The sequence below is a fragment of the Brachyistius frenatus genome, unplaced genomic scaffold (genome assembly GCF_029030835.1).
Source record: "Brachyistius frenatus isolate BFR_SWC_R1_liver_20210118 unplaced genomic scaffold, ASM2903083v1 Contig_81, whole genome shotgun sequence".
Lineage (NCBI taxonomy): Eukaryota > Metazoa > Chordata > Actinopteri > Embiotocidae > Brachyistius > Brachyistius frenatus.
This window is the reverse complement of record NW_027210680.1, coordinates 547,498-574,122: the sequence shown is the minus strand read 5'-3', so window position 1 is coordinate 574,122 and position 26,625 is coordinate 547,498. Positions and strand designations below refer to the sequence as shown.

The 26,625-nt window shown below is 43.4% G+C and overlaps 2 protein-coding genes across 3 annotated transcripts in view; both read left to right on the top strand.

The window, feature by feature from the left end:
- The window catches only part of LOC138627093 (small integral membrane protein 30), a 55,166-nt gene extending 38,793 nt beyond the window's left edge, over window positions 1-16,373 (top strand). Inside the window, exon 2 of the transcript XR_011311358.1 lies at window positions 16,362-16,373. The gene's annotated coding sequence lies outside the window, so the exon portion shown is untranslated. The remainder of the gene's footprint in view (window positions 1-16,361) is intronic.
- tmem168a (transmembrane protein 168a) lies at window positions 5,310-24,140 on the top strand. Of its 2 annotated transcripts, XM_069709176.1 has the most exons (7): window positions 5,310-5,595; window positions 8,157-10,195; window positions 13,933-14,875; window positions 15,027-15,302; window positions 17,224-17,366; window positions 20,414-20,691; window positions 23,244-24,140. In XM_069709176.1, the coding sequence occupies exons 3-7, from the start codon at window positions 14,042-14,044 to the stop codon at window positions 23,792-23,794; spliced, it is 2,082 nt and encodes a 693-aa protein (XP_069565277.1). In that variant the 5' UTR covers window positions 5,310-5,595; window positions 8,157-10,195; window positions 13,933-14,041; the 3' UTR covers window positions 23,795-24,140. The 2 variants fall into 2 exon arrangements, with proteins under 2 accessions (XP_069565277.1, XP_069565275.1); XM_069709174.1 differs by lacking the exons at window positions 5,310-5,595; window positions 8,157-10,195 and adding an exon at window positions 13,147-13,230.
- The last annotated feature ends 2,485 nt before the right edge of the window (window positions 24,141-26,625 follow it).

Genomic DNA, 26,625 nt, shown 5'->3' with positions numbered 1-26,625 from the left:
TGGCTCTCCTGAATCTTCACCGCAGCGGGAGATAAGTCACATCAGCCGAGTTAGTCGTGCTAACGCTCCACCCGATTGAAACTCGCAAAACGAAGAAGGGGAGCCGTTAAAAGGAAGCGTACTCATAACTAAAAAGAAAAAGTATGTAATTCAGAACGCAGCGTCTGCGTCCTCGTACTCCTTTGAGGATGAATTTTAATGGCACGGGCAGTAGACATTTTCTTGCACAGTTTCTACTCGAAATTAACATCCACTTGTTTTCCTGCCGCTTGCACAGTCGGCGCTGGTGCAGTGTGTACTCTCTGCAGGCTTGAGCAGGTGATACAATTTACAGTGGCGTTAGTTAGCCAGCAATGAGCTAATGTGTTCAAGAGCCTGCACTGAATGCACAAAGACAAAACTGGTATGAAACTTAGCATCTAAAGCTCCTGGTAATGTACGGAAAAGTAATGAATTGTAATGTAAGTACTGAATTTCATATTTGAATACCCTTTCAGAATAAAAGAAAATTACTGTAATGTTTTGCACAGCATTTGCAAATTAATTAAAATAGTCCATATGTTAAATTTTGCTGTTAGACAAAGCAATTTTACAAAACCTTAATGAAACAGTCTAAATCTAACAACTGTACCAAATAAATGAGGAAATATCTAATCAGCGAAACAGGAATAAATAAGACTAAGAATCTGTCCAAGAGTTTGCAACCAGTTTTCTGTTATGAAGTTATATTAAGTTTTTAAAATGCTCATTTCAAAAAGTATTCATGTTAGAAATCACACTGTCAACTGATGATCAGTCACAGGCCCTTCGGCCATTTATTTGTCTAACTGAAAACATTTCATTGATAAGGTCAAAATGAAACTGTCCCTTCATCTCATTCCTCCTGATACATGAATCAGGACTTTGCCAATGAAACAGCACAGTTTAGTGCATATATTCCTTTACTGTGTGTGTATCTTGTTGTGGCTGGTTCATTACACGGAACCGTAGCTGCACATAAAAACGGATGAAATCTGGGTCTGAATAAACACGTTTTATGACTGAAAACCCGGCGGCAGATGAACCATGCCGGTCATACGTCTGCTGGGAAACGGCAAGAGAGCAGAGAGGAAGAGGGAAATAAAAAGGATAGAGACGGTGCTAAATAATGGTGAGGCTTGATTTAATTGCGTTTCACCCTCCAACCTCTCAGGAAAAGACTTTTCACAATGGGCTGTTGCTAACACCTCTCTCTCTCTCTCTCTCTCTCTCTCTCTCTCTCAAAGACCCCACCTCAACCCCCCCCCCCAGCAATTTTTATACACATATTGTCTTTGTGCTTTTTTTTTTTTTCCTGAATGCTCTGACTCAGCAAAACAGTAGGATGTAATATTCAAAGTACCTTCAGTATATGAGGTAATACACCGAGCGTTCTATTTTAACTGCGGTTTCTTATTTGCTCACTGGGGTTGGACTTCGTAATAAATCCTCATACAGCTGCGGGGCTTGTCATATATTTTTCCTTCATTTCTTTGCTTTTCACTTCTTTCAGACGCCCCCTTCCCTCTCTCTGCTTTGCGCGCGCACGCACACACACACACACACACACACACACACACACACACACACACACACACACACACACACACACACACACACACACACACACACACACACACACACTGAGCCAAAATCTTGTTTCTCTTTTGACGGTTCTCCTAATCTTGTCAAAGAGTAGTGATCTGTAAATTGACACACACAAACACACATAAATGTTTCTTCTTTTCTGTCTCAACTCCCCATCTTCCTCCTCCTCCTCTTTTTTTTTCCTTCCCTGCACCTCTTGTTATTGGGCTGAGAGCTCACGATAACTAAAAAAAAAAACATGCTTAATCATGCAAGATCACGACAGCTGTTCAGGGAAGGTTTTTGTGATAGAAGGTTGCCGTGGCGACAGCTTGACATGTTGCTCCCGCCCTCTCTGTCTCTCTCTCGCTCTCTCTCTCTCTCTCTCTGTCTCTGTCTCTGGTGATTAGCGTCCCTTTTTTAATGCCACTCAAAGCTTCGAAAAGAGAATGACTCAGGACAATTTTGTGTGTCACTTCAAATGGCTCTGACAGCACATCTGAGCAGTTCATGATGTGCTGGTGACGTAGGGAATTTCGGAGGGAAAGGAGGTGACACAAAGGTCGAAATGTAAGCTTGCGGTCTTTATATTATGCATTTAGTAACTGCGTAATTGTATGCAACTGACAGATATCAGTTCAATAAGAAATGATGATCACAACCGCACTGACAGCTCAATTCAAGTAAATTAAAAAGTGGTGGAAAGTGAAAGAGCATGATGAAAATCTTGTTTGTTTACCAACTAGTGATGTCTTTCTGGAAATGATGACTAGTTTATCAGTCATCATCTAGTAATTTGGCTATTTTAAAATATGAGTCCTCTTCTGAAATGATTACACTCGCTAGCCCTTTGCCAAGCCTAATTACCTTATTTAGTATTCCCTCTGAATCTTCATGATGTAAGGGTGGCCTACGCGGAGCAGAAAGCATTTTAGTCTTGATGTTTATAATGAGTTCCCACAAAAAAAGTGGAAAATAATGCACTATATGCGTGTGTTGGAATATTTAGACTCAGAAAAGTGGACTTGACTCCCTTGATATAAGTCAGCTAACATGAATCTTGTTTTTAAAAGTAACTGCTTGCTGGCACGTCAGCTGCAATGTTGAAGCAAAGCACATGTTGAATTCAGAGCCCTTTAAAAACAATTTTTTTTTGGCGTAATGTCAGAGGAATTCTGATGGAAAAGCTGATGGAACATAATAATCATGAATGCTGTGGCTCTTGACTGAATACCTTTTACTTGTCGTTTTAAAATGAGAGATTGATCTTTCAACATATTACATTTCTGTGTAGTACCCGTGTGAGAAAGTGAGTCACATAATATAATTGTCACACCCTCCAGTCAGTTAGGGCTGACATTAAATACTACCAACGTGACAGGAAACCATCTTTCTGAAAGCATATGAAGGCAATGCTATTGTAAAGACTGATCACGCCTTAAAATACAAAATGTAATTTTCAATTTCAGTTTTGTAAAAATTTGACAACAGAAATTGTAGGCGGCACTGTCATAGTTTGTTTGTTAAAGTCTTAGCTCACCCACACAGGTGTTTTCAACCTATGTGGCTTAATTAAACCTTTTGTCAGGGCTGTGTGGGCATGCACAGACCGTGCAGGACTGATGTCTCCATGGCTGTCTCATTTGTTTGGTTATATGTGTTAGTTTACCTCAGAGATACAAACCTTTATATTCCTTTTGTCTGAGTAATAACTGCAAAAAATGTTTTTGCATTTACATTTTTTTTTTGTTAGGACTAATTTGAATGGGCTTGATGTTTCAGCAGAGGACTATGTATGTGCTTTACGTGATTTATGTAGGTGTAGTTAGGAAATTTAAGGCATACATAATAATGTCATTCCAATGAACAATTTAAGGTGAAATTAACAACAGTAATTGTGTCTTAAAGGGAAAAAAAAATCCCAGTTATTTATTTGGATGTCCACTTGATGGTAAGTGGTGTCAAATTAATTCTTCAAAGGGTCTATTTTGACCAGTAAGCGGAGTTTTCCTGCTAGTGGAGCCATGCTGGCAGTGCCTACATCTACCAGGATGCATTGCATATGAGCTTCCGACACCAAACTCCCAAATTATTTAGTTCCCTTTGCCAAGTCTTCCGACTCAACAAAAAAAACATAAGCAGCCAGATGATATTGTTTACAGAGACTATAAAACAGTAAAGAAGGTGGTTATTCGTCAGTTAGTACTGATCACATACTGTAACATTAGCAGCTCTTTTAAACACAAATAACACAAAAACTTGGGAAAACTATTCATCCAACGTTGCCATGTTTTACATCTCTCGCCCACTGATCTCGCCAAAACATGGCGTTAAGTGAAAAAAAAATACTCACTCGATGGTCATCTGCCTGGCTGAGTTTAGTTGTATTTTCCAGTTTAGCATGAGCATTCTCAAGATGGTCTCCAGCATATCTCATTCTTAGTAATGTACAGGACTCTCTCTGGGTTGACATCGGCGACAGCATCAAATGAAAATGTCCCAATGCCGAAATTTCTGTATTACAGCGACATGTCTCCTACCAGACAGCTCATTTCGCCTGAAGTTCTTCCTGGCCACCGACTACATCACTGACCAAGTCAAATGACAGTGCTGGTGCTGGAAGAACAACAGATTTAGCTTCTGCTTCCAAGAAAATCTACAGAGAAATGTTTTGCTTCAGTTGACTATATTTACTATCAAAACTGATTAGACATTTACATGAAAAGATGCAAATTTTCCTCTTAAATATGTGTAATGACAGATTACTGAACATATTTGTTCAGCCTAAATTCATACAGTATGTTTGTGAACAGGAGAGCATCATGTGACGGGAGAACAGTTGACTGGACAGCTGGTGGTCTTAAAGGCACCTTCCGCTACGCGATTTTGGGCTGTCTGATCAGTAATTTGACGGTCGGCAGAGAAATATGTTAAATCTTTGGGTATCAATAACAAACAGGGGTCTCACATCGCACGGTCAAACAAATCAATTGGACACCAAAGACGCCCTGACCAGCAATATTTAGAGTCACATTTTTGGAGTGCGATGGGCGGCTGCTTTGACCAATGTCTACAAACCAACCTATCAGGTAAGGACATTGAATGACACAATATAAACCATTTTGTGTGACATGTTGCACATTTTGTTTATGAATAAAGCTTATGAAATAACAAATTAGCACTTAAGCAAAGCAAAACATTGGAGAAAAAGGGAACAAATTCTGTGCGTCAACAGCAAAAAAAAACTTTGCAGAGCTCCACAGTCCTTTAAAATAGTACTTTCAATATTCCAAATAACTTTAAATATACATCAGTGCATGTTATTAGTCTGTCTCTTGTATTGGACTTTAAATTTCAGTCACGTACAGGCTCCTATCATTCAAATGTTACCACTGCTTCAACTAAAACGTGTGATCCATGTAGTTTTATTCATTTATGTCCACAAATGAACTACCACAGCCCTGCGCTATTTCTCATATCACAAATCGGGTTATACTGTACACACATACATACTTATATGACATTTACCCAATCATAATCTATTGAGCTAAATGTATTTTAGATGGCATTTTCAGGCCTATCAGGCATGTCTCTTCTCATGTCTGCGCTGTTATTGCTGCTCTAATGATGCATGAAAGTGCTTAGCTCACTCACCTTGACGTTGTGTAAGCATGCGTGTTTGTGTGAACAGTATTAAAGATGGAGAGAGAGAGAGAGAGAGAAGGAGGGAGCGAGCAAATGATTTGAAAAGCGCGATGCAGACGCGAGTAGGAGTGACACAGAAACGGCATGAGTGACATAAGTAAAGGGGAGAGAGAGTAGGATAGAAAGAGACGGAGAGACGGTGATGTGTAGCGCAGGTATCTTCTGGGAAGCCGCACGCTAAGAGGTGAATCATCCGCTCGTGCACAGAAGGTGTCCTAACCCTAATGTTTTCACTGGTTATGGGTGACAAATTTACTTCTGCACATTCAAGACCAACAATTTCTGGTAAGAAATATCCCTTTTTGGTTATGTCTTTTCAGGTTACTGTATGTGCTCTGGTGGTTTGGTCTGGCTGGACACAGACAGTGATCGTGTTCATCAACATTCCTGAAAATGACAACACCCTCTTCACACCATAACAAGTCTTGCCTTGGTGTTCCCACTTCAATGTCGATTTTCTGTCTCTGAACTTGAGTTGTTAATTGCTCAGTTTTCACACTTCAAATGATTGGACAAACAGCGCTTTCTGAGAAGGCTTGTGAAACACTGGTGTGGGGAGTAACTGCAAGGGCTCATGGGTACTGCAAATGCTGACCTTAAATTCATCTTTGTTTGTGTGACATGGGCAGCACAGGGGCTTAACCTGCTCGCCTGCTTGGTTAGTCTGAGAATCAGCTGTGTTCCAACTAGACTATAAATCTATAGCAACGCTAGCGACTCTTATTAAACTAACCCAAGGACAATACATACAACATACCACTTTTTGAGGCCTAATATCTAACTCGCGATGGGATTCAGATGGCCTGCCAGAAAACTCATAAGAACATTTTTTATTGACTTTGTATTTCAATGAAGAAGTTGAATAAAAGTCTACGGAGCCAGAGCCTTTTTGGAGCCAAACCCTACCGGGCCTCGGTGGTATTACACTTTATGAACTCACTTGTCAGACCCAGAAGCTATGTCCACTTTTACATATAGTCTATAGTTGCTTTGAAATGCATGAAAATGCGGGACCTTAAATATATGCAGCTGTTTTCACCACAATTCATTCAATATTTCACAAAAATGAACCACAAATGTCAAACTTGTGCTAGTGCTACAAAAGATAAGCTCGGTGTCATACTCAGGGGACAGTGAGCCTCTTTACAAAGTTTCATGGGAAACTACCCAGTAGTTGTTGACTTTAAATCTGGACCAAAGTGGTGGAGCGAGCAACCATCACTGCCATCGCTGGAGCTGCTACTGTGGCTAAAAATAATTCGGGCCACTTAAAATCACCCTGAGGCCAAAAGTACAGTGCTTCAGTATGATTCAGTGTTGGAAAGGTAGCTTTTCTAACAAATGTTTTAAACTGGGCAATGAAGCTAAGAAGTCCTAAAAATGAATTCAAACTAGTCATTGTAAACCTCCCTACAGTCCCTACGGTATTTAAATTGTCTTCAATATTGAATTAAGATGGCAATGTTTTCATTTGAAAGCACAACCACCGAAACAAAATCACAAGTATGTAGATCACAACTGACTGTGGTGACGGGAAAATGTTTCCGTTAAACCAAGTCTACATTCAGGTCGACTTCATGCTGAAATATTAAAAGAGCTGAGTACTGTTTACAATGTTTGACACTGGTTCCTGAATGACTCTTTAAATATCTTTGTCTAATTAGGTCTAGCCTCAGGACTCACATTTGTGAGCAGCTTATTTAGTAGTAGTAGTAGTAGTGCAGACGTACATTATACCTTCATGCTCTTAAAAACATGAAATAAACAAAGAAAAGTATAACAAAAGTGGAACTAGAGCTTAAAAAACAAAACAAAATAAAAAGGCAGATTCATCATGAATTATACAGATGTAAGCTTGTTACCAAAAATAATATATTCAGATGTAACCCCTTTATAATCACAAACATTTTCAACATAGTAACTGTAATTTAATTACATATATATTTTGTCTCAGTGTCAGGAGTTCAGTTTTGTCCTCCGTTTTGCCCCCGATCACCTCTCCTCCTGTGTCCCCTGTCTTTGTCTGTGGCCACGCCACTCACCTCCCGTGGCCACGCCCCTCACAGGTCCCAGCAGATGCAGCCACTCACCCCTGATCACCACCTGCAAGTGTGCTGCATCTCCCTGATCACCTCCCCAGACTATATGTACCCTGCCCCTGCACAACTCTGGTTGTCGGTGCATTTTTGTTAGCCACCCGTCCGTCTTCCGTCTGCTCCCCGTCCGTCTTCCGTCTGCTCCCCGTCAGCTCTCTGTCAGTCCTGTTCCTGTTCCCGTTCCTCCGGCCTCTGTGTCTCCTGCGGATATCCCCGTCAAAATCACCAGTCGGTGGAGTTGCCCTCCCGGCTAGGAGGATTGTTGACGCCGTCCCTTCCGCTGGTCTGCCCTGTTACCCGTGTCCCCCTGGAGCTGTTGGTTGAGTTGCCCTCCCGACTGGACGTAAAGTGGACACGCTCGGTGCCACCTTTTGGTTTGTAGTTTTTTGTTTGTTTTTTTTGGACAATAAAGACTGTATTTTTGGAACTTGAAACCTCGAGTCTGTGAGCTTGCATTTGGGTCCTGGAAAAACACCCACCTCATAACACTCAGTAACTAACTGATTTTGATTACATTTATAGTGTATAATTTCTTTACATGTAACTTGTTACTCCTCAACACTGGTATTATTATATATTGGAGTATTCATGAAAAAAATTTCCCCTCGGGGATTAATAAAGTATGTATATACCTACCTACCCATTCAGGCAATGTACAGGCAAATTGAATTTTTAGCACTGCTATGTTTCCCTCTCTGTTTCCTTTCTCACAACCTCCTCTCTTCCTCTCTCTCTCTCTCTCTGTGCTAGGTTGGAGTCAGTGGGTTTTTGGCTGGCAGAGTGGCCAACAGATGCTGATTTGTTAAACCTGAGAAAGCACAGCGAGACTCCTGAACACTGCCCCACTCGCTGCCATATTTTCCTCTACAAGCCCACTTTCTGCTGGTGTGGGAACAGAGCAGAGGGAAACCAAGTGACCAAATTCTTTTGTCTCAGATCCATCTGCCGAGAGCAGGCGAGCGCAACTGGACTGTGCTCACACTTGACAAAGCGCTGACTAATCCAGGCCAATTACAAGACGAGCACATTAAAGCTCAGCGACAGAGATGGAAGTCAAATCCCTCATTTGTGAAACCGTGTGTGTTTAATGAACAATGCCATTATCATCAGCGCTGTTGATCACAGTGAAAATCCATTCTGTGGAGGTGCACAGTTGACTTTAAAATGAGCACACAGCTTTTGTCACAATAGCACAAACTGATTCATTATTTGAATTGTAATTTTCCCCCCGTTGGCACGATTAATGAATCTGACTTTTCATCGTCACAGCTCAGTGGGATTGAACAGGTTGGGTTATTAAAAAGTCATTGCCGCTTCACTTGGAGATCTCAGGCAAAGGACTACATTATATTGGTAATGTCTGATTGCCTTTAACCGGTTATATTCAAAGTTTAAGTTCATGGAGAAGCAGTGCACTTTCCAGGTTCAAGCTAATATCAAGCCAAGAAATGTCAATCGAGATTCAGTTATGAAACCTCTTATTAAAGAAACATTTCTACATTTGAAATCCTGCTTCAGCCACAGTTTCCTCAACTACTGTGACACGAAGGACGTCTTCTCTGTGCTTCTCATCTTCAGTGCTGGCATCTCGTCTGTGATGTTGACAGGGGATAAAAGCGAACGTAATAGCGGTTTGAATTGATCCCTGCGAAAATGACACAACGCCTTGGCAGATGAAGCATTGTCCTTGTCCTGTGAAGATGGTTTGCCTTTTTGAGCAGGAAGTGACTGTGAGAGGTGGATTTCACTTCCTTTCAGCATTAATCAGCAGAGGGGGATTTATTTTTTTTACATCCTCTCTGTTCAATCCTTCCTGTCTCGCCAGGGGGAAAAAAAAGTCACAGGCCCTAATGTATATTCCTCCTGAGAGAGAAGGAAAGGAGGAAGGAAGATTACTGTAAAATTCCCAAATGTGTCCTGCATTTTGGAGCGTCTCCTTTTTTATGATTATTTTTTCATAGTATAGTACGTCTTTGACACTACAATCCAATGAAACTTTTTCTTTGAATCTGTTTGAAATAATATATTCTTCTGAAGACAACACAAAAGTCAACAAGTCTGAGGAAGCTGCTTATGCACATCCCTCTAACCTCCCTCATCAACCTCTCGAACCATTTCTTTCCCTCGAACGCGAGTCACAGCCCTCTCTTCCCAAAATTCATTTCAGCCTTGATGGATATACTAAGCACCAACAGCTTTTGATTTGCCCTCTGATGCCGTCTGCCTCCCCTTAACATCCACTTTGGGTGCAGCGCTCCAACACATTGATTTCACTGAAGATGAAACTCTGATTGAACACACCTCTCCTGGCGGCTGAGCCCCCCCCCCCCCCCCCGATATGTGTGTAATGCGCTAGAGCGTATGAAGGTGGACAGCGATGCCAGTGAACCAGTGCACCTTATATGACCTATTTAAAGCTGACTTTTTTTTTTTAATGTAAAATGCGTTCTATTTCAATTCCCGTTAACCAGACGCTACACTGTCGAGATGAAGGATACAGAGACGCCTACATCCCAGACATTTGCACAGCAATGATTACAGAGCCTGTTAGATCAAATAAAATCCCCAGTGTACCAAAGAGCAGAATTTTTTTTTTTTTTTAAATTTTGTCCTCTACTCTTTTGAGGCTTCTCACATCAGCTCATGTTTTCAACCAGGAGCATTTGTACTTGGATGATGATGCCGCAGCACACGATTTACCTCCAATGCCAACGTCCAGTGGCTGCACAGGAAGTGGCGTGCCCTCTATGTAATGAAGCAAAAAACGAAGGGTATCAAGGTCAGGCGTGGTGGGTATGTGCAGCGTGTCCGACCTTCATGCCGGAGTTGAGAATTCACATCCAATCTCAGAACTAACATGAATGTTGTTTTTTAACCACTATCACAATCTTTCCCTCACCGCAACCTTAAAAGTACCTTATCCGTATGGTAGTAGCAAACAGCCTCTGAATAGTGACTTGGTATTAGAATACCAATGTAAATTATTATTCATATGGTTCAGACCAGCTTTTGTGTGTATGTGCCGGTGGCTTGTGCAGCTACACACATGCAGGTGGTGTGAAGGTGTGTCTGACATTAGAATGAAGGTAGCCCCTGCATAATTCAGATGAACCTGTCTCCTTTAGTGTCCTATATCCCTCTGCTCTCTCTCCCACTTCCTCACTCCTATCCTCATTTAACCCTCCCTATTTTAAATGTAACTTTCTCTTTCTCCCTCCCTGCCTGCACATGGACCTGTTTTTCAAGATCTTCCAGCACTTTAACTTTCAAGAGATCATAACATATCTGCACCATACTTGAGCAAGTGCAGGAATATTGCTATCCCTTTTAGATAAAGGCTCATTACACCCGACCTGCCCACACACTACAGTTTTGGGGAATTATTTGATCACCGGATTCTTTAATTATACATGAACGAAAAGCTGTAATTAAATAAATGTGGTGACTCCCTAATTTTAGTACTTATCTTATTCTTTATACAGAAAATAAATGGATTTGGAGGGAATTAACAGAGGCTCTAATGACCTCCTGGTCATCATCGACTGAAACCTCCTTTTATAAGTAGATGTCTAATCTTCATGAGGAAAGCTGCTCCTTGTATCTCAATGGATATATAGACCCCGTCTTTTGCTGCAACTACTCGTAAATGGTTGCACCACTAGTATACTCTTGTAGTCTTGAAGTCTTTGTAACAAATAAACTCGATGTCCAAGTTATTAAAGGTCAGAGGACTGTTGTGCACCTATTGCTTTGTTGTAAAAGGGATTGGATTGAGATAAATAATTCAGCCTCCCGGTCACAGCAACGCAAACGTATAGACCTCAACAGAAAAGCCATGTTGTCCAGGTGGTGCAAACATGTTACAGTATAGCACATGTACTGTTCTGCAAGGGAGCTCATGTATATTAATGGAGCAGTTTAGATCCTTTTGGAACCATTTTCTGCTCACAGTAATGTGAAATGAGATTTTCTGAACAAGAAATCTATATTCTTCCGCATAATAGGTATTATTTAGAGATGATCCTCAATTCACAATGGATTTCAATTCATTTTGCGGGCCAATTATATTTTAAAGATTCCTGCTGAGGACAAATGGACCGTCGTACATTTTAGGGTTTTCATCTTATTCTCAGTCATATTGAAAATAGGGCCGCGTGTGTAATTTGACATGCAGGGCTAAATCCCAGTGTGTTCCCAGTCGTGCCTTCTGTCAACATCTGATCAAAGCAGCATGCACACACTCACTTTCCCTCTCTCTAAAAAAACACAAGTATTACAAATGCACACACATGCATGCAGTGGTTGATGTTACCCTGATCGTTAAGTCTATAAATTTTGCATTGGTAGAAAATCCTAAATAAAGCTTTTAACAGGCTTCTCATCAATGCACTAAATATACTTGTTATCCTAGAAGCCAGTGGGTTTATCTTGGTTTAAAAAGTCTATGATAGAGACTTTTGTGGTGCCAGTTGCAGGACTGAAGCAAGTAAAAGTAAGAAATCCACAACAGTTACAAACAAGGACTTTATGAATGTGGACACTGACCCCATTCACTTCACAGATCATTTTAGAGAGTTGCTCAGGATCTAGTGATCTCCTTGATACATTTGATTTAAAGCCTCTAATTGCTGGGAATTTAAGCTCTACATTTGAGACTGTACAGTTTTCTCAGTCACGCAGGTAAAATTTAGCACCATGTTATGCAACAGCAGACATGAATTAATTTGTGTTCATTCCTGAGATGTTGATTCATAAATATTGCATTTCCTGAATAAAACCGAGGTGTTGTTTTGTTTTTTTTTAACCATAAATAAGGAAAACCAGCAAAAATAAACAAAGACCCAAACTCAGTTTGATGAGATTTTGCAATGTGTATTTAGAGTTTACGATGCTGAAGGGTCTCTACAATAAGCAGCCACACAATCTGTCACATTCTGATATGTCACAACAGAAAGAAAAAAAAAAGCACAGGTGTAATTAATAAATCTGTTTACTGCTGCTCTCCATTTAGGTGTAAATTTCAAGGCCCTGAAATTCTGTGTGCTGTCTGATTGGGACACTTCAGTAGAGCAGAGACCTTATTAATGTTATTAGTTCCACCTGTGACTTTGCTGCTGTGACAAATGCCAGTGTTACTGCCCTGCTATGCAGAATTGTAAGTGTGTTGTATTTAACACACATTATTTATTCATTCACTTATTTTGCCTTGCACCATTGTTTGATGTCATATTAAATTTGAGGTATTTAATCTGACAAATGATGACAATAGTCTGTATTTCCTTACTCATTATAGTTGGATTTTGCAACAGCTGAAGTAAGCCCGAGGAATAGTTTCCACCCCAGTACACTAAACAGCAGATACAAATACAGTGATTAAATATACACGATTTATTAAACATATTTTCGAACAATACCTTTGTGACTGAATATTTAGACAGTATTAGGCGTGGGCAGTTGCAAAATGACAAAGTGAATAGAAATGGGAAAACTTAAAGATAAATTCCTATTTGGGCCAAAAATAATATCAATATAAATTCATAGTGTGGTTCATGTCATATTATTCACCTTCTTCCACAGTTTTAATCAACACAACTATCCAAAGTAATTACAGTATAGTTTCCCCGGACTGATTTTTTTTTTCAATTCTTTCAATGCCTTGATAATTTAAAGTAGTAACATATTTTATAATAAACTGCTATTTTGCGTTTTCCAATGCCTGATTTGTGTGGAGCCTGAAAAGCGAATGTTTGAGTCTTTCGACCCTTCCGAGACGCCTTAGTACGAAACCAGGAAGCGCAGCTGCTGTCATCGAAACAATCAACATGTAAGCAGCGTTTTGACATTTACAGACAAGTACAAGTATGTCGCAAAGTACTCTGCTCTCTAAAACATCCGCGCAAGGACTGCCGCTTCGTCTTTTGACAGTTTAAAAACGGGGAAGTTAGCGGGTTTGGCCGGCTGTAACCGAGCCAGTGAGCAGAGCTATGGTCGTTAGCGAACTTTCCGGCCACGCTGCCACATCGTCACAAAAATGACTTGCAGGGCCGGACTCACGATTTAACTTTGATTTATTTATTTATTTTAACGCGGTAGTAACTAATCGATACGTTTTGTCTTGACTGTTTTTTTTTTTTAATTGTTTTTTTTTTAGCTGCTTTATCACTTTGCGAGAAGCCCAGACTATCATGCTGCAACGTTATTTTTTATTTATTTTTTTTCTTCCTCTTAACAATAACAACAAGTGGTTTGAGAACAAGGAAGAGAAATCAATTTTAGAGTTAAATAAATATGTACTTATTCGTGTGGCAGACGATACTGAGCGGGAAGCAACATTGCTTCCTCCGCACTGTTGGGAGGGTGACTTTTAAAATGTAATAGGTCACAGAATTATTATTTTGATTTTTGTTTTGTTAAGAAAATATATATATATAATGCAAGTGGCCCAACTTTTATGTAAGGTCTGACTGCACGACTAGATACCGGGTGGACACTTCCTGAGTGACAGATCTTTTTGAATTGTTCACAGGGGTTGACTTTGGGAGAGGCACAGTCCTCCCGTTTGCGAATCTGCAGAAGCCGACTGGAGGAAACCGACGGCCGCGGGCTTCGGCTGCAAGTTGACTTGAACTGCCGCCATGGATCGAGACGAGGAGGACGAGGAGCCGAAAGTCGACGGCCCGAAGGAGGTGGACATGTTTACGTCCGTGCGTTTCCTGGGCTACTTGTCCGGCATCACCCTCCTCGTGGCGGTGTGCGTCGGCATGTACGTACGCTGGGACGTGACGAGCGAACCCATGATTCTGGTCATTTTCATCCTGGGCCTCGTCGTCCTGGGAATAGCCAGCATCCTCCATTACTACTTCGCTATGGAGAAAGCCAGCCTCAGCTTGTTCCACTTGTGGTTCGGGTTTCTGCTCGGCCTGCTGTGCTTCCTCAACAGCCCCGCCCTGGACTCCAACGTCAAAGAACTGGTCGCCAACTATCTCCTCCTGGCCAGTGTGACCATGAAAGCGATATGGGCTGTAACGGAGCGGATATGCAGCACCATCTATTACAAACCCACCTGGCTAACGTCGGCCGAGTTTCTGGAGCTCCTGGGGTTTGGCATCGCCAGCACCACTATGCTCTTTCACAAGTCGGTGGCCATAATCGGCTTGGCGGTGGCTCTCGGGGCTCTCGTCGTGGACTTGAGGATGAAATCTCCCCTAGCTTTGCCCAACCTCATCACTTTTGCCTTGGTTACGTCTCTCGTGTTTTTCCAGGCCCTGGGCATCGCGGCTAACCCTTACGCCTTGGGCTGCTACATGGGCAGGTTGCTGTGTGAGCCTGTGCTGGACGTGTACTTCAACGGGTTGCGGCCCACCGAGCGCTGGATGCCAATGCTCTCTCTGGGGAAAGTGTTGAGGCGGCTGTCCTTGTTTCCTCTGAGTCTGACTGAGCTCGCCTTCTTTGTCCTGGCTGCCTTAAAGGTACACGATTTGCCATGTCAAAACTCAGTCATGCCTAAAAAATGTTTTGCCTCGGAACAAACGTGTAATTGAAATAATGATACACGAGTTTGCATAGTGTGATTTCATATTTTAAGGATGTGTCCTTTCATTTTTCTCTCGCTTTACGTAGCTCGGCCACCTGGAGCTGTGGTATCTGGTGATCCCAGGCTTCTGCCTGTTTGGCCTTTTCTGGTCCATCTGCCACGTTATTTTGCTGATCACAATTTGGGGTTTCCACACCAAGCTGAGCGAGTGTCAGAAGGCCTGGCAGGCTCAGCGGTCTAGTAGCAGGAGTCTGGACCAGGTCATGGCCTCCAGAGGCATCCGACACTTCTGCCTCATTTCCGAACGCCTGGTGTTCTTTTGCCTGCTGTCAACAGTCATAATGGGAGCTGTGTCCTGGCAGGTAGGACCCCTGAGAGACCACTACCACTTCAACTTATGGCGGAAATAATATCCATCATAATCACGAAATATATGTCTTAAGTTTACGAAGTATCTTAAGAAAAAGGGACTTCATTCGTCTTTCATGTGTTTTTTGTAAATTTATTTATTTCTAATAGCACAGCGAGCATCATCATGTTGCACAGTAATATTGACGAGAAACCTCTCGGCTGCGTTCAGCAGGTCAAGAGTTTCATTGAACCCCTCACAGGTGATGCTGAGGGTCCCAGTCTGATTCATCGTCTCACAGCTGCAGCCCTTTTGAGTTTCACGACGAAGCCTCTATAAACATATCGTACACCCATGTTCTAAAGTCTGCAGAGAGATGCCAGTGGCAGTGTGCAGTTAGTAGTTGCTCCCCAAACGGAAGCACTTCTGCTCTCATGCGGAGCCAGTTTAATTAGCACTTTAATATCCCTATCTACTTCCATAAAGAGCAGCAATAACTTATTTAGCCTTATTAGACGTTTACCTTGTAAGAGTCTCACGGGCCTGAGTCCTAATTTCAGATCTGCACATTGTTGATGTCGGTTGCAAATTGGCACGAGAGAGCGGGAGCTGTTTGTGTGTGAGAAAGTTAGTGCTCAGTTCCTGTGTGCTTTTTCATGTTTTACAGCTATTTATTTGTCTTGAGTTGGTGAAATACAGCAATATATGGTCAACCAGTTAAATCCACGGCGCGTTGATGCGCCGACGCACAATAACAGCAACACCGGTACAATGCAAGGCCCTCTCAGCATTGAGTACATTCAGAGAGCTGTTGTTTTAACTCAAATGTTTAATGCCATAGTTTGCGGTGGAATTGGCTTTACTGCTTTCTGAATCTATTGCCGAATTCGTGTTGAAAAGCCATCCAGAAAGATTTGCTCATACGTTATGTTTTATGTTGTATGTACTAAATCTCTGCATTTGAAAGTGTGGATTGACGAAGAAGGAGAATATTTCTGTCATGAAATTGTGGACGAGTGACTTGCATATTCTCAAGGCATTACTGGGAAGTGTTGAGCTGCTCATGAGCAACCTCCTACTCCCACAGCTTTGGCTTAACTACTGCAAATCAAATCTCAACCTGTGAGAAGCACCACAAGATTGCATTATATTATAAACACCACCTTTTGAAAGTGGTCTTTATGTATTATGATTTGTCTGCTTACAGTACTATTATTCAGATAGAGGAGAGTATAAGTATGAATTTAAGAATTATATAATTTAACAGCTTAATAAATGAATATTTTACCTTTTTTTTTTTTTTTTTACTTGGGCATACTTGAAAGAGTTCAATATATTCTGCAAACATGTAGTTAGATTTAGCCATACAGTATTCATCCAGGGAAACGATGCCATGCTATGAAATCAAAGGGACTTTCTGAAAAGCTAAATTGGGAATGCACTAAAAGCCAAACAGATTTTACATCATAACGTTCTAGTGTGTGTGTGTGTGTGTGTGTGTGTGTGTGTGTGTGTGTGTGTGTGTGTGTGTGTGTGTGTGTGTGTGTGTTTATATAAATGTATGTGCAATTTTGTACGTGTCTTAACTGTCATTTAGAGATTAAACTTAAAAATAAAGAAACATCAAGTCGACGTCAAGAAGAAAGAATCATATTGAACAGATTGAAGGTTACTCACACGTACACAAATGATTGTTTTTGATACTTGTGATGGATGTTTAGTCTTCTGTCACACACACACACACACACACACGCATTGTGTCTCCATTTAGTTCTGACCCGTCATGTTTTGTCCTTCGATTAATAGCACAGCGTCAGTCCCATATTGTGTAACTGTCTTGCCAAGTGTCAACATCAATTATGCGAGTCTGATTACCTCGGCGCAGGCTGTACGCGGCGAATGAAAGTGACTGTGGTTCTTCTGCTTTCTCGCAGCGCTCCAACGGTCTCTTTCTCAGCGCTCTGCTGGTGGTGCTGCCTTTGGAGTCTCTGGCCCACGGCTTGTTCCACGAGCTGGGCAGCTGCCTGGGGGGAACCTGTGTCGGCTACGCCCTGGTCATACCGACCACTTACTGCAGGTACTGGAGACAGGAGGGATGCGTTCAGACATCAGACAAACACGCACTCTTGAATCGCACTCCTTGATTATTGCTTCGGGCTGTTGAGACATTTATATTGATCAAATAGTTGTGAAGTAACGCCCGCCTCAAATTTCACAGCCCGGAGAAACGTGTTTTGTGTGCCCCACAATTCGAAACGTAGAAATGATGCGTTCGCAATGATATGACGCGGGGAGTGGGGGGGACGGCGAATCCGATTGGATAAGAAATGAAAGATGTTGCTCTTGTAATTGTACCATCACTGGTTCAAGTCCTGATGGGGATCTTTAATATGTCATCAATTTCTCATCTCCTGTCACTCTTAACTGTCTAATAAAGGCCAACATGGAGAAACACCCTTTAATCAACAACAACAAAATAGAAGTGCAAATATTTGAATAAAAAAATTAATCAAAATTAAGACATACAAAAAAAATGTCATTTAATTTTCTGTCAAATTGAGCTGCAAGTAGTCGTTATAGTCATAGCCAGTGTGATTTTTTTTTTTTCTTTGTCTTTATGAATTGCTAGATCCATAAAATGGCATATTATATTGGAAAAACACTTGATGCCCCAGGTGCAATCTTTACGATGCCGTTTTTGTTCAGCCGGAAGTCCCGAAACCAGAACAGTCACTGCAATTGTCACAAGTGAGCAGCAGCAACCCGAGACATGCGAATATAAATCTACCAGTCAAATCAATTCTCGCTTCAGCTGCACTTGTCAGTCGACTAAATGATCAATCAAGTCGTTATTTCAAGAACACTTGTGCACGTGTGCGTTTGTTCTCGAGCACGAGAACGTGCACTCCTCGCGGGTGAGGCCACAGCTCGTTACCTGCTAATTGGGCACGGGTCCGTTTGAGATCGATCAATCAACCAATCACAACACGTGCACCGTGCGCAGCAGCAAAATGCAGCATTTACCCACATAAGCAAACGGTGGCTTTGCCTCGTGTCGGAGCCCTGGCATCGCCGGGGGCCGGTAAACGCGATCACGCCTTTCCAACTCTCTCCTCTGTTGACACAAAACCAACCGGAATAAATAGGCCAAGAACTACGCGTAAACATGCCGCTAATGTTCGGGCCCTTAAGGGATCATGCCGCGCTCCCGCCGCGGCATACCAAGTTGTTTAGCCGGAGCAGTTAGCCACTAGCTGCTGCCGCTGCCTCTCCGGGTGCCCATCTCAGTCGACCAAGCATTTTTTTTTTATCTGAAATGGCTTGGTTCGTTTTGAAGACGCCGACATGTCCCCTCTTCCTACGCAGCAGAAGCAAACCCTCAGGTGTTTCCACATTGAAGAGCCCTTCGGCCGTCCTGAAATCAGGCTTTTTAAAGCTTTTTTTTGTTTGTTTTTTTGCCTCCATTGTATACAATTATGACTACTCTGGGCGTACTGAACCTTTTAGCTGATCGTTAGCTTTAGCATTCGGAGGGGATGCCGGCATTACTATCGTCTAACCCTCCAGATGATTTTTTTTTTTTTGGATGCAGTCCCGTGTCCTATTAGAGCCGCGGACGTTCTGTATGCAAAGCTGGGTGTGCAGGATCCACAGGGAGGACTGGGAGCATGATGAGAATGCAGCGGCGTATAATCGGCTGTTTGGTGGCTGCAGATCATGTTCTCACAACGACAAGACAAGATCCCCTCGTGGAGATTAGAGAGATAGGGGTGAGAAGGGGAGGGTGAAAACAACAGGAAGAAAACACAAGGGGGGGAGAGACTGAGGTTGTAAACATCGAGGGAAGGTGGTGGTAAAAGCGACAGACGGAGCAAAGGAAAGGGAGGGATTTACGGGAAAAGAAAACAAAAAAAAAGAGGAGAGGGGTGGAGCCCTTTGAAAGCTGTGGAGAAAAGAACGGGGTTTTAGGGGTTTTCTTCTGAGGATGAAAGAGAGAGTGTCACAGGGGGACGATGTGGTCGGAATCTCAAACTACAAGCCTTCACTTCCCCCGGGCGCCGTGAGATCTAAAAAGATGAGATGGGTTCAGGGGAATGGCGAGCTTGCCAAGTGCTGCGCGGGCTGGACCGTGTCATTTCCTGCAGATGTGTAGTGCGTCTTTGTAGCGGGCTTCAATGTCGTACGTTAGACATGTTTTTGTCGCAACTTCCAGAGTGAAAGGAAAAGGTTCATCTAATTCTCCCCCAAAAGGATATATATATTAAAAAAAAAATAGGAACCTAAATGAACACGAGACGCACCTGAGGAACGCTCCACGGCTGTCGACCAATACAAAAAAAAAAAGAAGAAGAAAAAAAAAATCACCCCGACGGCATCCGCACGAGATCAACGTTCCCCTGTGCTTGTCAGGGTGAGGTCAGAGGTCACAGAGGGGGCACGGGGGATAATATAATGCCTGATGTATGCGGATGTCAGTAAGACTGAAGTATGACTGTGCCGTCCGCTTGGCCATGAATAACATCAAGCCCAGAGATGGAGAGAAGATGTATGACTGCATCGAATAGCTGGTAGCCTTGACTTGCTCTGTGTGTGTGTGTGGGTGTGTGTGTTACCATCGAGCAAGGCTTCGTGCCACATGCATCCACACTTTTATAAAATCACTTTGTCCTCAAATATCTTTAACCTCAGTTTCCTCCCTCCGTTCTTGTCATCTCGCTCCTCGCCACCTTTTTTTTTTTTTTTTTTTTTTTTTTTTTTTTTGCCCATTTCTCTTACTATCCATTTATAGTCCCCGATTCCCTGTCTCATCCCTGAGGCTCGTGTCATTTCCTACGGCGGTGATCCCCGACTCCCCGTCCTCTCCTCTTGTCACTCTCTCCCCTCTCCGCGGCGACGGAGACAGCTACTCCACCCTGGCGAATGTCAATCTATCAACCACTCACTCATTCATCTCTTGTTTGCTTGTGCCTCGTGTCTCTCTTCCTCCGCCGCTTCTGACAGGCCACCCAACTTGAATATATATACCCCCCCCGCCGCCGCCCCCACCCCCCGACTAGATGGAAATGATGACGCTCCCAAGCGTTTCCCCTCACAGCCTCTTTCTTCCCTCTCTTCCCCCTCCAGTGCCGGTGGCCAGCCCACCCTCCTGCCGCCTGAGCAGGTGCAGCAGCTGAATCTCCGCTCCACCAGCATGCTGAACAACATGCAGCGCCTCTTCTCCCACCACATGATCCAGACGTTCGGCTGCGACTACTCCACCAGCGGCGTCACCCTGGAGGCTCTGCAGACCAAGCTGCGCAGCTTCCTGGAGCTCCGCACGGCAGACGGGCCGCGTCACGACACCTACCTGATCTTCTACAGCGGGCACACGCACAAAGGCTCCGGGTCCTGGGCTCTGGCTGGTGAGAGCGAACTACTGTAAAACGTTTTCAAAACACTTTTGAGCAGGCGACAGAAATGCGCCGGGCGACCGTGCCGTTCGGCCATTTGTCTGCCCTCGGCTCGGCTCGGCTCGGCTCGGCCCGCCCAGTCGCTCCGGTGCCGAGCTAGCGCACTGACAAGACTCGACAGAAACCGCTGTCCTCGGCGCGGGTCACTTAGAAAAGTGTCGTCCGATCAGAAGAGAGGATCACTGACATCGGTACGCGTCAGAGAAGTAGACGCAAAACAGCCTGTCCTTGGTGGAGCTCCGGAGAGAGAGTCTTAAAACGGGAGTTATAGTACTATAGTGAGATGGTTGTCGGTACTCAACACCACATCAATATTTCCTTATAGATATCAAGACTGCAAATAAAACACCTGAGACGTTTCAAATACGGGACCTTTTAAACTTGCACCAGCAATTTTTATGCCAATTTCAGCCAACATTAAATTACGGGCGATGTAATTTGCCTTCTATAGTGCTTTACATGATAGAATATATATATCGATAAAATGCGTGACCAATAAACTCCTTTAATCACTTATCCTTTGAAAAGACAAGCGATCCTATTTCTTCCCAACTGGATTTGGACCAGCAGTAGAGTTTCCTTATTAAAGGGATTCGATGACTGAATTGAGACTGAAAAGTTGTTAGCAGGTGAGCAGAAGTCTACGCGGCTAGCTGGAAGTAACAAAAAAAAAAAAAAAAAAAATCAATCATGTTGTTAGAAGTAAGTGGATAAGAGTTTCTGAAATAGAAATGCAATGAAGTGTCCAGCTTCGGCTACTCGAGCGCAGCTGGGAGCCGCTGTCTTATTGTACGATAACATTATGGTGCAGATGTCTAAAAAACACATTACATCAAACTTCTTTCCTTTTTGTCGGACAAATATTTCTATATTTTTATTTTTTGTTATTTTGGCGTTCTCGGGCGTTTCGTGTTGTTTTTGTAAACATCAAAATGATTCAGTTTGCCACCTTTAGTCTTCACAAAAACGCTTTCAGACGCATCATAAGTTGGATTTCAGCTTGTGGTTATCACATCTAAACAGGCTCTAATTAGCAAAAGACTTGAATGGGAGGTCAAATCTTTTGATGAGTAGCATTTGTTTTGTTTTTTTGCTCAGATTTAATTTAATAGCAAAGCTCCTCACGCGAGCAGGCTCCGTTCCTCTGCGGATTGCTTTCTAATCCAAACTCTCTCATTGTCTCTTCAACAGAAAAGCAGAAAAGACTGCAGAGCTGTTCTGTCGGATTGCATTAGGTAGATATTGGATCTTGACCGCGGACTCGTTTGCGTTACAGTCCGATTTCCATTCCTTTCGTTTCCCCGGTCTCGTCTCCCGGTGGATCGGGCTGATTTTTTTGTCCGATCAGACAAACAAGCCCAAAGAGTTCAAATCGCTGCGAATGACTCGGCACAGAAGTTTGGGTTCCGGCGGAGGCAGATTCTGTGAAAGTTACAGACGGTCCGCTGCGACGCCGAGCATCCCCCCCCCCCTCTCCCCCGAAAACCCCCAAATGAGAATCCCAGTAGGTTAACACCGTGTCAGCTCCGGCTCCTCTGTTCCGAGATTACTTGACGTATTTATATCTGCGTGCTGCTGCAAACAAGGCAAAAAAAAACAAAAAATCCCCACCGAAAAGATAATCACTTCCCCGATTCGCCGTCCCGAAGGGTCGTTTTCAGTCGCTGCTCAGTGGATCAATTGGACACAGTTTTGAAAAAGTGGGCTTGTTTGGGCAGAAATCCAAATCTGGGATAGTTAATGATTACAAGTCCTATTTTTGTTGTTGTTGTTGTTGTTGTTGTTGTTCTTATCCCTCCAGTTAATCAGACTTTGTGCTGCAGCGTTGTCCAGCGCTAAACTTACGCGGGAATCCACCGACGACGCAGTTCATCTGTACTGCGTCGATCACAGTGGATACATGAAATGTCGTGGCGATAAAGTCGGATTCCCTCCCGATCGGCTTCTCCGAATGTTAAAAAGCCCTCGTGTGCTCACCCCGGCGTTTTCCCCGTACCATAAAGGATGATTTTGAAGCAGCAGAAATAATTTGGTGGCGCAGCTCCGATCTCTGTATTTCGGGTCTGCCATCTGGAGAAAAAAAAACAACAACAGCATCCTAATGTGATTTGCGCGACTGTGTTTCTGGCTGCGATGACGGCAGTTAAACGGAGGGACCGTCCCGTTAGTGAGAGTCGACAGGTTTGGTACCTGCAAAGTTACTGTGTCCATTAACGAGCGCGCGTCCCGCTGAAAACGTCCTTGGAACGCGACACCGAGCCCGCAGTGGCTCTATAAACACCGCCGTATAACTCTGAAAGGGAGTGCGGTTAACCAGATTGGCTTTTTGAATGTTCAAACCTTTTAACGTACAAAACACGAGAGATGTAAACTTGAACGCTGGCTCACTGTTCTTTCCCTTTTGATTCCCTCTCTCGTTGCACCCTCAACTTCCTCGCTCCTCTTCTTTCTTAAATCCTCTTCCTGTCTGTCTCCCTCTCGCTGTCGAACCTCCTCTGCTGCAGAAGGCGACAGTCTCCACTTGGCCCAGTTGCTGGAGCTGTGGAAGGAGAAGAATGCCGGCCACTGTTCCCGCCTCATCCTCGTCCTGGACACCGAGAACTCCCTCCCCTGGGTCAAGGACGTGCGCCGGGCGGAGGGCATCTACCTGGCCGTGCAGGGGGCCGAGCTGTCGGCCGCCGGGGCGGACCCGGAGGCCGGAGACGCCCCCCTGCTCGGGGACTTCACCTCCGAATGGGTGGAGTTCAACTGCAACCCGGCCAGCGACACCCAGTGGTCCGAAAGGGGACGGACCGTGACGGCCGCTTACGGCGTGTCCAAACGCTGGAGCGACTACACGCTTCACCTTCCCACTGGAAGCGATGTAGCCAAGCATTGGAAGACCCACTTTCCCAAAGCTATATATCCCATGGTGCACCTGTCCAACTGGTGCTGCGGCCTCAACCTGTTCTGGTTCTGTGGCATGTGTCTGCGCTGCTTCAGGAGGTGTCAACTCGCCTGGTTCCCACCGGCTGTGTTGGACACCGGGCAGGGCATTAAACTGGTGCACTCATAGGTACCATTGGACTCGAGTCTGTTTTAACAGCTGGAGGTTTGCTGGGTACGAGATGTTTATATTACAAATAACTATAGGTCTATATGCATTGTACTATCAAAACAAACATGGACACATTTTAGAGAAAAGCAGTAAAATATTTGGCCTTAAGTCAGCAAGGACTAAAATTATGTTTTGCACGATGGGAGACATCATGCTGATTTAACCATTTACAATTTAATTTAAGAATTCTAGTGATTTCGGCGTAAATAAAGAGCACAGATGCATAATTAGGATGTCTTAATAAATCATTAAAAAGGGCCAAGGGATATATATATATAATTTTTTTTTTTTTTTTTTTTATAGTTTAAAAAAAATATATGTTTCTTACCTTGATGTCTCTGTCATTGATTGCAGACCAAAATATATATTTCAAAATATTGATTATTTTTCTTTGGAAAGGTTTTCAAATTTTCTTTTGTTACAGTGGGCCATTTAATCTCTAACTTAGTGCCTTTAGAGATGGATTTTGGGTGTCTGACTCTTCGTACGCGTCGACTGTATATATATATATATATATATATATATATATATATATATATATATATATATATATATATATATATATATATATATATATATATATATATATATATATATGCATCCTCGCCTCGCCTCTTATTGGTATTCAGAGGATTTCGCTGCCATCCCTAACTTGAACTTTGTGAGCGGCGGGGAGGCTCCGTCAATCCTGAAGCCTTTCTGACAGGATGGACAAAATGACTGTTGCGGGGTTTGAACTCACCGACCCCGCTGGTTATGGGAAAGTCGAACGATGAGGCCGAACTGCCACTCTCGCTGTGGGATCTTTTATCACTTTGGAAGCATTCGAATCTCAGCACCGGACAAAAGAACAATGTTGTACGTACGGCTGCGCGACGCCGGGCCCGCCGTGCGCCTCATCCTGTTTTATTTACCCCAAAATTAAACCGAATCATTTGCTCGGCGCACGTTTTCAACCTATTTGTTTTTGCCGTGCTGTGAAAAAGTGACTTGTCATGCGAAGCAGCAAATCCTCCCAATGCTTCGTGTTCGTGCACTGAACTTAAGAACCCATTCGAACCGTTCCGCAGCTGCTTCGTCGTATCTTCCTCTCTCTCACGACCCTAAAAATTGGAGTGGATTGCTGGCTTTCAGAGTGTGTTTCATCCCGATGTTTCCAAAGAGGTCAAGTTGCATTATTGATATGTAATTCCCCGTATGCCCGAGTTGCCTTAAAATGTCAGAATTAAACTTGGATAATAAACTGATGTCGTCCGATGTGGTTGAGAAAGTCGATCGGGAGAAATGTTGGGAGGGAACACGAGTCTGATTAATGCAAATAATAAAAGAGGGGAGGGGATAGATAAGGGGGGGGGGAGGTGAAGTCATGGTGGTATCAGGTGGGCTACTTTAACATGGTAGACACGGGGTAAATACAGATCCTGCTCTGTGGATATGCTCGCGTAAAATATTAGGATTATGAGCTGGGAGAAAAAAAAAATGAGAACGGGTAAAAGGGGAAAAATGAAACAATACATGACACACTGTCTCTGAGGGATTTTGCTCAGAGCTTTCACCTCAGTTAGCCCGGTGACTGGCCGGGCGTGTTCAAGGTGCTGCTGGGTATTACACTGGTTCCACAGAGCAGCGCTGTGCCCTGGTTCATGCCTGACCGGCGCTATTGGACACAGAGAGAGGGTTTTTTTTTTTTTTTTTTTTTTTTTTTTTTTGGGGGGGGGGACACCTTGGAAAGATGAAAGCTGACATTAGAAGCAGCGTTTCATATCAGAATTCATCTTAACATGCAACAAGGAAGGCGGGGGCGGGGGTTGGGGGGAGGGCGGCAACCTTTCGCTGCTTTTAAATTGCCGTTCTTAGGTGCTGTAAATATCAAGCCATTTGGCAGATAGGAGAGATAAATTCAGTCGGAGCAGCAATTAGTGAAAAAGAGACATATGGACGCATCCTCGCGCGGGTGTTCTTTTCATCGCTGTAGCCTGCGAGCTGCGGTTAAGGTCAGGGATTCATGTATATGGCGGGAATCGTTTATGGGAATATTAGATTACGGGCCGGATTCATCTCCTAAACTGGATTAGGTAATAAAACAGTCAGCCGCCTCTGAGGCCCGTGTGGATGTGCTGAGTCAGAGCCCAAAGCGCGCACACACACACACACACACTCCCAAACACACACATCGTCGCGGACATGTGTGGATACAGCCGTACGCACCGATTCTTTACTGCCTCTCCGTGCGCCTTTGTGTGTGTGTGTGTGTGTGTGTGTGTGTGTGTGTGTCTCTGCAGCTGAGTCTCTCGTCTGTGGGTAATTACTGCCTGTCACGGGGTGTTACCTTCTAATACAGGCAAAGTGATATGCCTGACGCTTGCATGCAATTTATTTGGGGAAATAAATATGCTTTTATAGGCCGAGTTGAATCTCAGCAGAGGGAGCGGAGGAACAAATACAACAGCTGCTCCTCTATTATTGATTATTCAAAATCCTTCAGACTGCACATCGGGGGGGCAATACTACGCCTCTTTTCTCGGATGCAATTGTATCTTCCTCAAACCACATTTGAACCAATTGTGTAGTATTAAACCATTTGTCTGTTCGTTAATGTCTCGAAACGCCTCTCTTACACCCGGTTTCCAACCTACACAGTTCAAAAGCAAATGTACTTCCACCCGTCTTACCGTCCACGGACGTGTTGGTGTTAAAAACTGAGAAGCGGTATTTCACTGTTATTTCAAGGGCACAATCTGCTGAACATGTGGCAGAGCACAAACACGCCAAAAGGTTACAAATGAAGC

Coding starts and splice junctions, on each gene's coding strand:
- tmem168a (XM_069709176.1), top strand. CDS start 14,042: ATGGATCGAGACGAGGAGGACGAGGAGCCGAAAGTCGACGGCCCGAAG. Junction 14,876..15,026: donor TTGTCCTGGCTGCCTTAAAG/GTACACGATTTG, acceptor CGCTTTACGTAG/CTCGGCCACCTGGAGCTGTG. Junction 15,303..17,223: donor TGGGAGCTGTGTCCTGGCAG/GTAGGACCCCTG, acceptor GCTTTCTCGCAG/CGCTCCAACGGTCTCTTTCT.